The sequence below is a fragment of the Saccostrea echinata genome, unplaced genomic scaffold (genome assembly GCF_033153115.1).
Source record: "Saccostrea echinata isolate AGI-Se365-2 ecotype Australia unplaced genomic scaffold, CSIRO_AGI_Sech_v1 ptg000020l, whole genome shotgun sequence".
Lineage (NCBI taxonomy): Eukaryota > Metazoa > Mollusca > Bivalvia > Ostreida > Ostreidae > Saccostrea > Saccostrea echinata.
In genome coordinates this window covers 8151316-8167051 of record NW_026889769.1, presented here as the reverse complement: position 1 = coordinate 8167051, position 15736 = coordinate 8151316, and the positions used below count along the sequence as shown (strand labels likewise).

Here is a 15736-nt window from a genome sequence, read left to right as displayed (position 1 = left end):
TCATTTTCCTTTCTTCACACTCCTAGATCCAGATGACAAGAATTTCTGATTTGGTTTGTATGCTTCAGCTCACTTTGACTAGATCATAGTCAAAGTGAGCTGAAGCATACAAACCAAATCATGTAAAATTTGGATGGATGATCATAGAGCTATAGTTCCATGCATTCAGAGTTATTTATAGAGCACATAAAATTGAGATACAGTAAAACTCAGTTATAGCAAAGATCTGGGAACCTATGAATCTACTTTGCTATATCATCCGTTCAAAGATATTCTTGGCAAATTCACAATATACAGCTTTTTCTTCTAATATGAATACCAAAAATGTATGAGGAATTATCAAATTTAAAACTTACCTTAGGATACAATAGTTTTCAGATGAAATGAATTTCAAATATAAATACATTTGAAAAATAATCTCACTTCAATGTTAGAAATTTTGAGATCCTAAAAATTTGCTATAAAGAGTTAAAATGTCTTTATTTTTAACCTGTATTGGACATAAAGTCAGTCTGCTATATTCTAAATAACTGTAAAATTAAGAAAATAAAGAATCTTTAAGAATTTCACCAGAGATTGCAAAAAACTTCACTTTATCCATAAATTGGCTATATCCATGTTCGCACTAAATGAGTTTTACAGTGTATCTCCATATCCATTGGCTGCCATCTCAAAATGTTACTAACCATATCTTCCTAAAACATTCTTTACTATTTATACAAAACATAAACAACTTTTTTAAAATAGCTCTTATGGCCTTAAACTGGGACCATCAAAACACATGTATTTTGCCTGTTTGAGCTGCAATAAGGACGCAAGACAATTGAGCCGATGGTCTAAGATCATGTCAGGCCCAAAAGAGCTATTAACCATAGTTGCGAGGAAAATTTCATTGTATAGACTTGGTTAAAGAATATGTCTGTAAGTTTTTCATAAGATCAACCTATTGTGCAAAAATGATATTATTCTAAAAAATTTGGCTTGAACACCAAAGCCTTTTCTCAGGTATGCTTCACAGGTAGGAATATTGTTAGTATTACCCCATTAATTCATCTCTGGCTCTGTCCCTGAGATATAACATACAATATATTGAAGATGGATATGGTAATGAGTACTTGTCTCTGTACTTTAAAGAAATCTCCCATATTTTTCTCCCTTTTCCTGCATTTCAAATGACTTATTTGGCAAATTTTTAAGGATTTATTAACAAATGGATTAACACATAAACTGTAATCTTAAGTATCTTAAAAGGTTTTTCACAATGATCTGTTGTACATTTGATCCATTAATTCAGATCAGAAATCCAGAAAAAAATAGTCACTTACTAGTTCCTCCCTCGTAATGAGATGCTCCCCATCCAGTGACAAAACAGTTCCGTAATCCCTCCCTCTGAGTGGCTAGACAGATTGGTCTTACTCTGTCATTATAGTATATAGGCCTGGCTAACCTTAGAAGAGCCAGGTCTACATAAGAAGCGTAAGTGCTGGAGGTATAATCTTCATGTATGTAAACCTGAGACACACCGATCAACTGGCCGTCCACGGTAAATGCTGTATTGTTAATGTTACCCATTCCAATCTCAAATCTGGTAAAGAAAACATAATTTGATCAGTAAAACACTCAGGTAAGGCAGAACTAGAAAACAAGGGTTCTGCAGAGGAATATCCATTTCAGGGATGAGAATATGATAACTTTTTGAAATTTTTTTAACAAAGTACATGAATGAAATTAATAGTATCCTATTATGCATGGAGTATGCATTTTATAAATGCCAACCTTTAACAGTGAATGCACACATCACCCAGGCTTGACTTAACTTCAAACAAACATTACATACAGATAGATCAAGCTGTTAAAAAATCTTAAAGTGACAGTTAAAGATAAGCCTTTGAATATTCTGCAGCTTTTTATTCTAAGCTTAAACAAGAGGCCACAATACTCACTTGGCCCTGCTGTTCTTCATCAGAAGATACATTCACTATTTATTCCTTTGTAAAACTTTGAGAGCCTATTGTGGCCCCAACTCTACACCCCCTGGAGTCATGATTTGAACAAATCTGAATCTACACTACTTTCAAGCTAATAACTTACCCTGAGCCAGAATCCACACAGTGAGCAGCAGTTAGTATCCAGTCTGGGTGTATGATACTCCCTCCACAGTTGTGTCGACCGAGGTACTTCAGAGAAATCTGCCAAGGCCACTCTCCATTCTGTGCCGCTTTACCAGAGATGACCATATTCTGAGTCTGAGGAACCAAGCTTGGTACACCACATTCTGTTGGAGACAAAAATAGCTAAGATCAATCTATCTCCAATAACTTGTGTAAATAAACCTCTAAATTTGTTCATCATTTTTATTTTTTTATTTTTTTTTTTTACATCAAATATTATAATCTAATGTTCTTTTGAGGCAAAAGAAGCTAGACTCAAACTGTCTCTTCAAAATTTTTGGATAAATAAACTCCAATTTTAAGTAATTTGTTACTTTACTTCATTATATCTTGCGAGTTGGGAAAGCAAAAAAAGTTACAAGTATATAGTAAAATGACCACCAAGAATAACCATCTATTGAAGCAAAAAACTTACCAATGGATCTGCAACTCAGCATCAATGCGTTACATGCATACCTATATAAGATACCAAAAAAAAATCATACCTCATCATCAACACAATACAGGCATATACTTTCACTTGTTATATCACCAAATGTCTCTAATTTGAAATATTTAGATATTGCCTGAAAATTCCCAAAGTAAATCATGGTAACATATTTTTGGATGACCCATTCCCAAGACCCAAGATGCATCCACTTCCAAAGTTTGATGATTCTAAGCCTTTCATTATCTGAAATATTTAGATATCGCCATGAAATATCAAAAGTTGGTCATGGTGACCTACTTTACAGCTGACACACTCCGAAGACCCATTATGCATCAACTGACAAAGTTTGATGATTCTACAACACTTAGTATTTGAAATATTTAAATATATCTATGAAATTCCAAAAGTAGGTCACTGTGACCTTCTTTTCAGTCAACATTATATGAGGTCCTAAGATGCATCAACTGACAAGATTTGATGGATCCTAGAAGTTATAGTGGGCAAAATAGCAAAGTTTTAACAAAAGATCATTTTAGGTCAATTTTGAAGTGACCCTGGGACCATATCCTTTGCCCCAAAGTGATGCCTTGAACAATTTTTAATCTACAACACATCCTCATCCTTATGCATAAGTTTGGCGATAATCTGCCCAGTGGTTCTTGAGATGATTTTTTAGCAAGCACTTCTTTTGTTTTGATTTCCCTTATATCTTCCCTTGTTTAAGGGACACATCCCTATTTTTAGTATAAATGAAAGCCCTTGGGCCAATGATACTCTGTGACAAATTTAACAAAAGCTGGTCAAGGGGTTCTTCAGATATGGTCCATATTCCAAAAAGTTGATGCACACCATACAAATGGCCATATCATTAGTTGTTTGAACCTTTTGCTCAGGAGAGCTAACATTTTGACAATCAAAGTTTAAAACAAGCCAATTCAAAGAATTGTGGTCCCCTGCTTTTGGTGTCTTAGTGGTTAGGATGCAACTTATGACATATTGTAACTGTCTTGTTTGTGTGTGCTTCTTTCAAAGAAAATATAAATTATTGAATTAATACAAGAGGCCCAAGGGCCTTAACGGTCACCTGAGTATAATAAATATATATTATTATAACAGTAACTTGATCCAAAGAGCCGTATCACGTCGAGTTGACAGGCGCGGATCATCAGATCAAACGAGACGCGAAGCGTCGAGTTTGATCTAATGATCCGCGCCTGTCAACGAGACGTGATACGGCTCTTCGGATCAAGTTACTGTTATAATGATAAATTTATTATATACCCCCTTACAACTAGCAAAGTAAAATAAAAAGAAACTTTTTGGATCAATTACATAACTTTTATCCATTAAACAAACCATTTTGTCAAGGAACTTTTTGAAGCGCAAGAATAAAAACGTCATTTATCTGTGTACTACGTCATCAGTTTCAGAGAGGGGTGATATGGATTCAGAAAACCACAGTGTGGTGATCCGGAACGTCGGATCACACCGTCACGTGATTGTGTGAATTCAACAGTAAAACTGAGTGACAAACAGTTGGGTATATAATAAAACAATTTAGAGGATCCATAGAGTATAAAATGAACTGAAAGGTGAAGCTTTGTTGCCCAAAAGCAAGAAAAATAGGGTGATCAGGATCAACAAAATAATTAGTTTAGTATTCATTAACAGTCCATAAATTAGGTTTTAATCTGTTTCCCATTTATCACTATCACCATACAGTATATTAACAAACTATCAGTGCTTCTGTACCATTTTAATTCCTTGTTGACTTCTCTTACATTGGCCTCTCTTGGTCTTCGATGAACATTTAAAAAGACAAGTTATTTTTGTCTCATTTTTATTTATCTATTACTTACAAGTCTACCTGATCATTAAAACTATGAAAGTACTCTTTGTATTATACAATAAAAATTCCTGCATAATTCTCTTATTCTATTAACCTTTCAAGTGATTAATTATCAAAAGTAAATGGCAAAGGGGAATAACTCCTCTCAGTAGAATACAAATTAATAGAGCCCTGGCCAGGACCAGAACACTTGACCAAATGGTCCAGATATTCAAAAATCTGGTAAAAATACTATTCCTTATTAAAACTTTTACTCTTTTTGCCTCTATTATGCCCAGGTGCAGGAAGATTTTTAAGAAATAATGCATTTTTATTACAGATTCACTATATTATCAATAGAGCCCCCCCCCCCCCCCCTCCACAGCAAGAAACATTAGACCTCTCACCCTGGGACCAGAAGTTTGCTCATCATAAGTAATCACTTTGTTTATCTGCTTAACACTAAGAGCACACAGGATTATTTAATAGAATTAATGCATTTTCACTACCCGGTATATCATCAAGAGCCCCACCCTTACACCAGCACATCAGACCCAGGGATCACGCAAATCTCTACTCTGGAAGAAGCACTCTTGCTCATCATAACTACACACTTAGCTTCTTTGCTTTTTAACCAGGAGCAGAAAAGAATATTTTCAAAGAAATTTTGCTTTTTCACTATATAATATCAATAGACCCCCCCCCCTTTTCACCAGAACCCTTGACCCTGAGGCCATGAAATTCAAAATTTTAAAAGAGGCATCCTTGCATATCTTAACAATGTACTTAATTTGTTTGAATAATAACCAGGGGCAGAGAAAAAGATTTTCAAAGAAATAATTCACCTTCACTATAGGATCTATATAGCCCCACCCTAACACCAGAACCCCTGATCCTTGGGCCATGAATTTCATAAATTTGGAAGAGGCATCCTTGCTTATCATAAAAATGTACTTTGTTTGTTTAAATAATACCCAGGAGCAGAGAAGAAGATTTTTTAAAGCATAAATCCATTTTCACTATATAATAAATAGAGCCCCACCCTAACACCAGAATCCCTGATCCTTGGGCCATGAAATTCATAATTTTGGAAAAGGCATCCTTGCTTATCATAACTATGTATTATTTGTTTAAATAATACCCAGGAGCAGAGAAGAAGATTTTAAAGCATAAATGCACTTTCACTATAGGATCTATACAGCCCCGCCCTAGCACTAGAACCCCTGACCCTGGGGCCATGAATTTCACAATTTTGGTAGAGTAACTCTTGCTTATCATAACTATGTATTTAATTTGTTTAAATAATACCCAGGAGTAGAGAAGAAGATTTTCAAAGAAATAATGCACTTTCACTATATGATCTATACAGCCCCACCCTAGCACTAGAACCCCGACCCTGGGGCTATGAATTTCACAATTTTGGTAGAGTAACTCTTGTTTATCATAACTATGTATTTAATTTGTTTAAATAATACCCAAGAGTAGAGAAGAAGATTTTCAAAGAAATAATGCACTTTCACTATATGATCTATTTAGCCCCGCCCTAGCACCAGAACCCCTGACCCTGGGGCCATGAATTTCACAATTTTGGTAGAGTCACTCTTGCTTATCATAACTATGTATTTAATTTGTTTAAATAATACCCAAGAGTAGAGAAGAAGATTTTCAAAGAAATAATGCACTTTCACTATATGATCTATTTAGCCCCACCCTAGCACCAGAACCCCTGACCCTGGGGCCATGAATTTCACAATTTTGGTAGAGTCACTCTTGCTTATCATAGCTATGTATTCAATTTGTTTCAATAACACCCAAGAGTAGAGAAGAAGATTTTCAAAGAAATAATGCACTTTCACTATATGATCTATATAGCCCCGCCCTAGCACCAGAACCCCTGACCCTGGGGCCATGAATTTCACAATTTTGGTAGAGGGCTCAATGCTTATTACAATCATGCCAACAGTTTGACTGCTTGATGTCCAGGAGTAAAGAAGAAGATTTTTAAAGATTGCATTAATTTTGGTGGTTTTAGCCCTGACCCTCAGGCCCCAGGGACAGGGACCATGAAATTCACAATTTTTGTTCCCCTTCACCCATAGATGCTATATAACAAATTTGGTTGAAATTGATTGAGCGGTTCTAGAGAAGAAGTTAAAAATGTTCAAAAGGTAACGCATGACGCACGCCGACGGACAAAAACGGATAGCAATAGGTCACCTGAGTGACTCAGGTGACCTAAAAAGTTATGGTAAAGATTAAAGCTTCTCAAAACTGCATCAAACTTTAAAATCAAGGTCATGGGATCAAATATAATAGGTCTTGTCACAAGTAATGCACATGTGAAAAGAAAATAAGAATGTCTTGTCTCTTCTGGAGCAATAGTTAAGGTTAAAGTTAAAATTTTTGGGACAGAAATTTGCCATTACAGAATTTGGTCCTTTCATCATTTTTAACTTCTATGGGACACAAAATCAATCTGCTATATCCATAATTTTTTTAAAACAGAGTTTATTACAAAAATAAAATTTTTCAAGGAATTGTAAAGAATTTTGCCAGGGCTTCCAAAAATTTTGTTACATCTTTGTTCATACTAAACTAGTTCTATTTTATATGTAACTCTGAAAATGATTTTACAATAAATTTAATTCAAATGTCTTTTATTTGTATGCTTAGCTAGAGATGTATTTCTTTTGAAATGATTTCATGATAAATGTAATTCAATTATCTTTTATTTGCATGCTTAGCTAGAGATGCATTGCCAGTGGTTTTACTCCTTACCTGGCCTGGAGGATATGATTTGGAATGATATTACTGGGACCATGTGTTGGCAGGGCCTGGTAACCTCCCATGATATAGCTTCCTGACCAGAAATTTGATAATGTGCTGCAATAAAGGGAAACAAATCTGTACAGTATCAACTGATAATAAAAAAAACCTGGCTATACTTTAAAAAATACCATAAATTTTTATCATCTCAAAGATATCCAAGGAATCTGTCTTGAAACTACATTCTCAAGAAAATTTATTATTTTAGGGGAAATGAACTGATCCCTTCAAAATTTGAAAGAAATCGTTTGATACACAATTTTTCTATTTAAAAAAAAGAAAAAAATGCTGGAGTATAAATATAAATGCATATGAAACTATCTAGTATTGTTCTATCAGTTTACTTCAAAATTAAAATTCTTGCAGTTGCAATATCTTTCTGTATAACAGATTGTGTAGCCTTGATTGCATACCCTCCTCCAGCAATGCTACATAAGTATTGAGCTGTTTCTACAGTGATGTAATCAACACACAGGGTTCTCCATGAGCCATCTTTCCATGCCTGCATCCTTCCTGAACTTAAACTTCCAGAAGCTGGCCGAACTAAATAAAACAAGAGGCCCATGGGCGACAACGCTCACCTGATTAACTTTGGCCCTGCTGCTCTTCACCAGACTTTCCCCCATGTAACGCCTATTGTGGCCCCATCCTATCCCCAGGGGTCATGATTTTAACAATTTGTAATCTACACTACTCCAGGATGCTTCCCAGGGCTAGACAAATAGCATTGCCCGACGCCCGGGACAACCAGTTTTGTTTGGCGGGCAAGTTATTTGATAAGTGGTACCTGCCCGCGGACAAATGCTTCTCCAGTTAACAAAAAATCAAATGTTGTTTGTTTTACCGCTGTTGAAATGTAATGAATCACAATAGAGCACCTGTTTTTGCTGCTGTTGACCACTACATCAAATACTCGGTCAGAACTCCTCTAGAATTTCATGTATAGTTAAAATATACACAAGACGTAAAACATAGCAGCTATCGTTTCCATATCAAAAAAGTTGAAAAATATTTTAGACATTTATAGGTATAGTCAAAATGTAACATTCATGCAGTGAATATAAATGTTTTATACTGATATTAAAATTAGAGCTGCTGACTGGCGATCATGAACAGAAAGTCACAATCGGCATGCAGTGGTGGTTTTCATAATGAAATACTGTATAATATTTTTTGTTTTCAATTAAATGATTGCACATTATTTTTAAATTAAAAAAAAATAGGGAATACCTCATTAAAGAATTTTGAAGAAAATAGAATGAGACTTAGATTTTATTAATACCCCGAAAATACGGAAAGAAATCTGAATCTTAAATGTAAATTTTACTACTAAAGCATGCAATGTTAAATAATGAACTGTGATCATGTATGCATATTATGCAGGATATGAAATAACCTTTTTTCAGTTGAGAAATTGTAGTTGACAATGTGCATTTTAATTCTAATGCTTGATATTCATATGCCTTGCAATGGGAAATCATCAAATAATTTGGCATCTACATTTTTTTTCCCTCTTTGAGTATTTTTTGGATGCTAAAGTAATACAGGTGACTCTCGATGGCTCGAACTCTGATCTCTCGAAGTTCTCGATCTCTCGAAGTGAACCTCCGGTCCCGTTTTTTCCTCTATAGAACTAAGCAGATTTACTTCCGATCTCTCGAACTTCCAATCTCTCGAAGTTCTCTATCTCTCGAACCAAGACCTGGGTCCCGTTACACATATTTCATTGTTTTTTACTCTCTATGTCTCGAAGTTTTGATTGCGCTTGTGTACACGCCAATCAAGCGTAAAAATAATACAGTTTGGACTTACCTGGATAATAGTGAACGCCTGGGACTGGCATGGAGGTGTTAATTGGGTGTTTACATAGATGACATTATACACCTGTGAGCATCCGAGTATTGATATAAATAATTAATTGGTTATAATTGGTAAATTATAAAGGAATTGCTTCACAGCTTATTTTGACTTGACAGCAAGACGAAAATTTTTTGAAAATAATTTAAGAGGCGTGTCAATAATTTTCCATAGATTATGAAGTTTTATTAGTGTCTACATAATCCCAGTATGACAAACATTGCGCAAATAATCCTATCTCAAGAATTAAATACCGATTTAATACGAGAAATCTGGTGAAGGACCCGATCAAGCCCGGGGGTAGCCACACCGACGATTGCTATTCAGATTTCGTGTAATCATGAAATGAAACAAATAGATATTGAAACTTAAAGAGTTCGTTTTATTTATTCAAAATACGATCATTGTTCTTGAAATCAAGTGAATTACCTGTAAAATACGAATGAAAACGTGTGATGACATTATCAACATAATACTTCCGGTATTTATAATAGTAGAACAATGATGATCGAAACTGAAAATTCGGGATTTTATTCACTTTCTATCTCTCGAACCCCTCGATCTCTCGAACTTTTCTTGCGGTCCCTTGAACTTCGAGAGATCGAGAGTCACCTGTACAGGGAAATGTTTAAATTATGTACATGTTTATAAATATACGCACTGCACAAGCTAGGAAATCTCCCTGGAACAACAATTACCCTTAATTTTTCCCTGGAAGAATTAAGTGATTTTGGGTCTAATTTGGTCCCAATGTAGAGTATCAATTGAGAAATAATTTTAATATAAACGATAATGCTTAATTTTGTGTTAATTAAGAAAAAGGTGGGACAAGCATATTTTTTGGTAGGACAAGTAATTTTACAATGGTAACCTGTCCAAGGGCAAGTAGGCAAGTACTGAAAAATTCTATTTGAAACTTGGATTCACTACTGTGGCCCATCTACCCCCGAGGGTCATGATTTTAAGAATTTAGAATTTACACCATCCCAGGATGCTTCCACATAAGTTTCAGCTTTTCTGACCCAGTGGTTCTTGAGAAGAAGATTTTAAAAGTTTTTTTCTATATATTTCAATGAAAAACTTGGATTCTCTATTGCGAATCTACACTACCTAGGATGCTTCCATATCAAAATCACTAATCATGGCTTTGCAGTTCTTGAGAAGAAGATATTTTCCTATATATTCCTATGTAAGACTTTGATCCCCTATTGTGGCCCCACCTTAACCCCTGGGGTTCATGATCTGAACAAACTTGAATCTTCACTACCTGAGGATACTTCCATATAAATATGACCAATCAGGGCTTTGCTGTTCCTGAGAAGATTTTTAAAGACTTTTCCTATATATTTCTATGTAAAACTTTCATCGTCCATTGTGGCCCCACCCTACCCCCAGGGGTCATGATTTGAACAAACTTGAATCTACACTACCTGAGGATGCTTCCATATAAATATGACTCAACATGGCTTTGCTGTTCCTGAGAAGAAGATTTTTCGTATATATTTCTATGTAAAACTTTGATCCTCCATTGTTGCCCCGCTTTACCCCCAGGGGTCATGATTTGAAAAAAACTTGAATCTACACTACCTAAGGATGTTTCCACCTGAGTTTCATCTTTCCTGGCCCTGTGGTTCTTGAGAAGAAGATTTTTAAAAGATGTGGTTAATTTTTCACTAATTATTAATTATCTCCCCTTGGAAGAGGGCGTGGCCCTTCCTTTGAACTAACTTGAATCCCCTTCATCCAAGGATACTTTGTGGCAAGTTTGGTTGAAATTGGCCCAATGGTTGTTGAGAAGAAGTCGATAATGTGAAAAGTTTACAGACGGACGGACGGACAGACGGACAAAATGTGATCAGAAAAGCTCACTTGAGCCTTCGGCTCAGGTGAACTAATTATTATCTAATCATAGGATAATTTCAAGATTATAGATATCACGATTTTTTTCACATACCACATCTGAATTCATCTGAGCCATCTGAACACTGTTTCAAATTATCGCATCTCTGAGACAATGGAACACACTCGTGATTTCGACATTCAAATTCATCCGATTTACATTTACCTGCAAAAAAACTCCACTATTAAAATTCACATTATGATCTCATATGGCCATTAAGTCACTTGTTTCTTTGTATACAGTAAAAAAACCCAAACCATTTGGATATTAATGCTCTTTTCATATCAAAGACAGTCATTTTACAAAGATAACTTTCATCATGCAGAATGACATAGAAACAGAATGTACTTGTGACACTCCCCCACCTCCCATCCCCAGTGGAGTCCAATAATAATCTGAATAAATCCTAAATGAGAACTGTCCCAACAGAGCTCTGTCATATTATAAACCTACAGCACTATCCAGCTAATGCACAGTCCTGTTATAGCACTGCCCTGTAATGGCCCTATCCTGTTATAGCCTGCCCCTTTATAACCTGTTATGTTATAGTCCTGCTCCAACAAAGCCCCACCCTGTTATAAACCTGTCTTGTTATGACCCTACATGTTATAGCCTTGTCCTATTACATCCCCTGCCCTGTCATAACCCTGTCCTGTTAAAGCCCTGCCTTGTTAAAGTACTGCCTTGTAATAGCCCTGTCCTTTAATAGCACTGCCCTTTTTTTTAGCCCCATCCTGTGATAGCACTGCCCCATTATAATCCTGCTCTGACAAAGCCCTTTCCTGCTATAAACCTGTCTTGTTATGGTCCAGCCCTGTTAAAGCCTAGTCCCTTATATATAGCCCTGCCCTGCTATAGCCCTTCCTTGTTATATAGCCCTGCCCTGCTACAGCCTCATCCTTGTTATATAGCCCTGCCCTGCTAAAGCCCTTTCTTGTTATATAGCCCTGCCCTGCTACCTACCACAGTTTTCCTCATCTTGTGCGGCGGGACAGTCCACGTAACCATCACACCAATACTTGTCAGGGACACAAACAGTGTTGTTATTGCCTGGTTCACAGGGTATTTCTCCAAACACACACTCTGTCAATGATATAAATTAATTGGCTCAAGCATTCATTTTTTGTGAATACACTTTTTTGCATCAATGTACGCCCAACTGGGGCTTAAAGATTTCAAAATTTTGGCAGAGGGCTCATTACGTCATATATTATCATTCCCAAATTAAATATCGATCTTTTTTAGGTAAAAATAGATGACTTCATTATCAATGATTTTTACCTGTGTTAGAACATGTAATGGACACCTGGGCTTCTGCAGTGTATTTATTGGTAGAGCAGGTACTCCTTGTGTAGCGACTGCATTGACTTAGGGAGGTTTCATATCCATAACAGTTATAATAATATGCATGGTATCTGTTCAGGCGTGTTAAACCAAACTCAGATCTGGTGTATGTTTTCAAAGCTCGACTGAAAATATACAGAGACACTGCTTCAGTCCATTTGAAATTAAACAAATGCATTGATAATTAACTGAAAAAAAAAGACTTGAAATATTGTGATTTCAAATGTATTCCATACTGTATTGTGCAGAGCTCACATTTCAGCATATATAGAAAGCATAATGAAATACAGCTGAAATAAATATTGTTTATACAGTTTCTCAACTTTGATCTTCAAGAAAATTGACTTCTCATATGGCTAAGCATAGAATAAATTGAAGACTACTTCAACTAAAACAATTGTTAATTTGTCCATCCATCACTCATTTTAAGTTATACCATACAAATTTATGATGTACTTATTCCAGTGATATTCATATCATGGGGCATAATTAAGCCATTTTCTGTGGTGCACGTGTACTTCATGATTAACAATTAAATATAAATTCACATATCTTCTTTAATTCATGTCTGCAAATATTAGAACTACAACCTACAGAAGTGCTAAGTTTTGAATATCACTATACATGGTGTATTAAAGGGTTTTTATCACGTATCTAAATTTCTTAAAAATGAAACACTATTATATTCTTGAAACATATAATTATCGTTTAATTATGAAATAATGTTGAAAACGGCCGTAATTAAATGATAAAACGCCCGTAATATAGGGTCCTCGAAGTAAAAATGTCCACTAATTAGATAGGGGTCACGTGGTACTGAAACGTCATAGGTGTCAATGGTCAATAGAACTCGTAAAGCTTATCGTAAGAAAAAATATATTGAATAGATTTTTACGCTAAATAAATAGAATGCACAGTATGGCCGGTTGAAATTTTGACATTGACTATATTCATTTGGTTATGGACGGTCAATCTTAAGTATGAACGTCTAGCAGAGAGAAATAACCAGAAAATATGCCGACAGTTGGAGAGAGGTCACCGAAGACGAAGCCGTTGACAACTCGGGACTTCAACTAAATAGAACGAATTACTAAAGTTTAACTTCGTAAACATTTATAAATATGGGAATTTTTAATTCTCCTTCATTTTTATTTTGATTAATTATAATTAAATAAATCCTGTATATCTTCTACCTGTTCTAGAAGTGAATATCATGTAATAGAAATGACACTTCTTCAATGGTGCCGTACGCCATTACGAAGTTCACAACATTCCTACTAGATTCCGTGCGACTTATATAAAATGCATGTTTGTCATTTATTATTTTTTTTATAAGTATCTTTCCTAAAAATATTTTATAGGACAGAAAAAAAAAATCGTGATCGATCGGGCATAAACGATTGTTCTGAATGGAGATAAAAGCCATCGCATTTGTAGAGAAAGGCCCCCTTTCATCTCTCGACCAAGTCCAGGAAATGTGGAGAAAAAATTCTTCCTAAAACCTTTCTTGTGCACATTTGTGCACTATAAAGCCATGAATTATACCTTACAAGCTGTCAATTATTCAATTATCACTTAATTATTTTCTAACAGGTTTAATAGACACAGCAAATGAGCCCTTTTGTATACACAATAAGTACTTCGCTTGACCAGGATTGACACCTATGACGTCAGAGCAATGGCGCGTAACATCGGCGATCAAAATATGCATATTGAGAAATTCAAACTTTGAATCGCTGAAACATCAAAAATATTAATTTTCTAGCAAAGATTTTTAAATATATGATTTAAATAGCATATAAACTTTGTCATATCAAAAAATTTTGAGTCGTGATAAAAACCCTTTAACTTCAGGTTAACTAATGGCAAACGAGAGATTAATATTATTAGGCTATCAATAAAAGCTTTAAATGGTTTATACTACGAACCTGTATCCCAGCTGTCTACAGACAACCTGTGATTCCCTGTCATGATCCCAGCTATATTCACACACAGTAGAGAAAAGTCCATAGCTGTCTGAAATTTCAAGTCTTCCATAGGAAGGATCCATACCTCCAACCAGGCGAACTACTCCACTGGTGACATTTCCCATCCCTACAGATTCAAGGAATGTTAGCAATGCTTCACATGTGAACACAAATGTCCAGAACTTTTTTCCTGCGTAATTCAATGGACTTAGAGCTAAAAATTCACCAATCTGAATGAAATTTTAGCAGATGGAAATTCTCTAGTACATTGTACAAGACTAATTTTACATTTATTTTTGAGACAACATAGGCTTATTATTTTTTTTAATCAGTTTCAATTTCTCTCTCAATTTTAGTCATACCATTTCTCAGCTCTTCTAAATACAATTTTGGGGCAAATTACAAATGACAGAAAAAATGTATGAATTAGCAATACTGTAATTAATTAATTACAAAGCATAATTATAATATTATGTAACTGTGATTATATAGCATTCACAGAAAACACACACTGAACACAGATTACCCAAGGAGCAAATTTCCTTTTCTTTGACACTTGCAAAATGAAATATACATAAAATTTACTTTCATCAGATGAATCCCCGCAATCTGCGACATTATCCATTGTAAGGTAGCCTGGAATACACAATCCAGTATCCCTGCATTCAAATTCATCATCACGGCATGCTGTAAAAGCATAACATATGATAAACATATTTGAATCAGTATTTATAGGGAATCATGTGAAATACATGCATGCCATTAGTATATTTATGTCCCAACTTCCACTGGCATGAGATAATTTTTGTGAAATGTATCAGTTTCTACGGAACAGTGATAGATAACAAAGAATTGTCATATTGTCCCAGTTTTAAGCCTCTGAATTAAGTATTGATTTATTATTTTATTGTATCTGAAAAAACACCTCAGTGCCTTATCATTGTTGATGATGGAATTCTTTCTAAAAGGTCTCAATAAACAGAATCTGTTACCTTCCTGAGGACAGGACACTCCCTCACTGTACTGGACATCATCAATAGCCACAACTCCAGGCTGGTCAAAGTAAGAATCAGCATAGGCCTCAAACTCTACATATATCCTGCCACCCTTCACTGGAACCTGACCTTTAACCCATTGATCTCGCCTCACTCTCACTCCATCTTGCACAAAGCGTAGCGTACTGCTGCCATTTCTGATGACATACACACTGAGCTGGGCTGAGGGACCCCCCTCCATGTTGTAATAGAATGATAAGCATCCATCCTCTAGATCTTCCACAGGGCTAGTGACATTAGCCACATCTCCATCCTCACTGCTGAAGTATATGTAGTATCCTACAAGAGAGAGAAATAAAGATTGTACTTGCTATAGTGAATACCGTATAAGCAGAATTTTTAGCGAGGATCCAATTTT

The 15736-nt window shown here is 35.4% G+C and overlaps 1 protein-coding gene across 1 annotated transcript in view; it reads right to left on the bottom strand.

Annotated features, from left to right (window-relative positions):
• The window catches only part of LOC133189870 (uncharacterized), a 71076-nt gene that overhangs the window by 10830 nt on the left and 44510 nt on the right, over window positions 1-15736 (bottom strand). The window contains exons 27-37 of the mRNA XM_061325265.1: window positions 15316-15657; window positions 14909-15010; window positions 14285-14450; window positions 12294-12481; window positions 11976-12095; window positions 11067-11177; window positions 7669-7798; window positions 7208-7312; window positions 2587-2627; window positions 2092-2275; window positions 1326-1585 (exon numbers count right to left, since the gene is read on the bottom strand). Coding sequence (XP_061181249.1) covers window positions 1326-1585; window positions 2092-2275; window positions 2587-2627; window positions 7208-7312; window positions 7669-7798; window positions 11067-11177; window positions 11976-12095; window positions 12294-12481; window positions 14285-14450; window positions 14909-15010; window positions 15316-15657 — 1749 coding nt within the window. The remainder of the gene's footprint in view (window positions 1-1325; window positions 1586-2091; window positions 2276-2586; window positions 2628-7207; window positions 7313-7668; window positions 7799-11066; window positions 11178-11975; window positions 12096-12293; window positions 12482-14284; window positions 14451-14908; window positions 15011-15315; window positions 15658-15736) is intronic.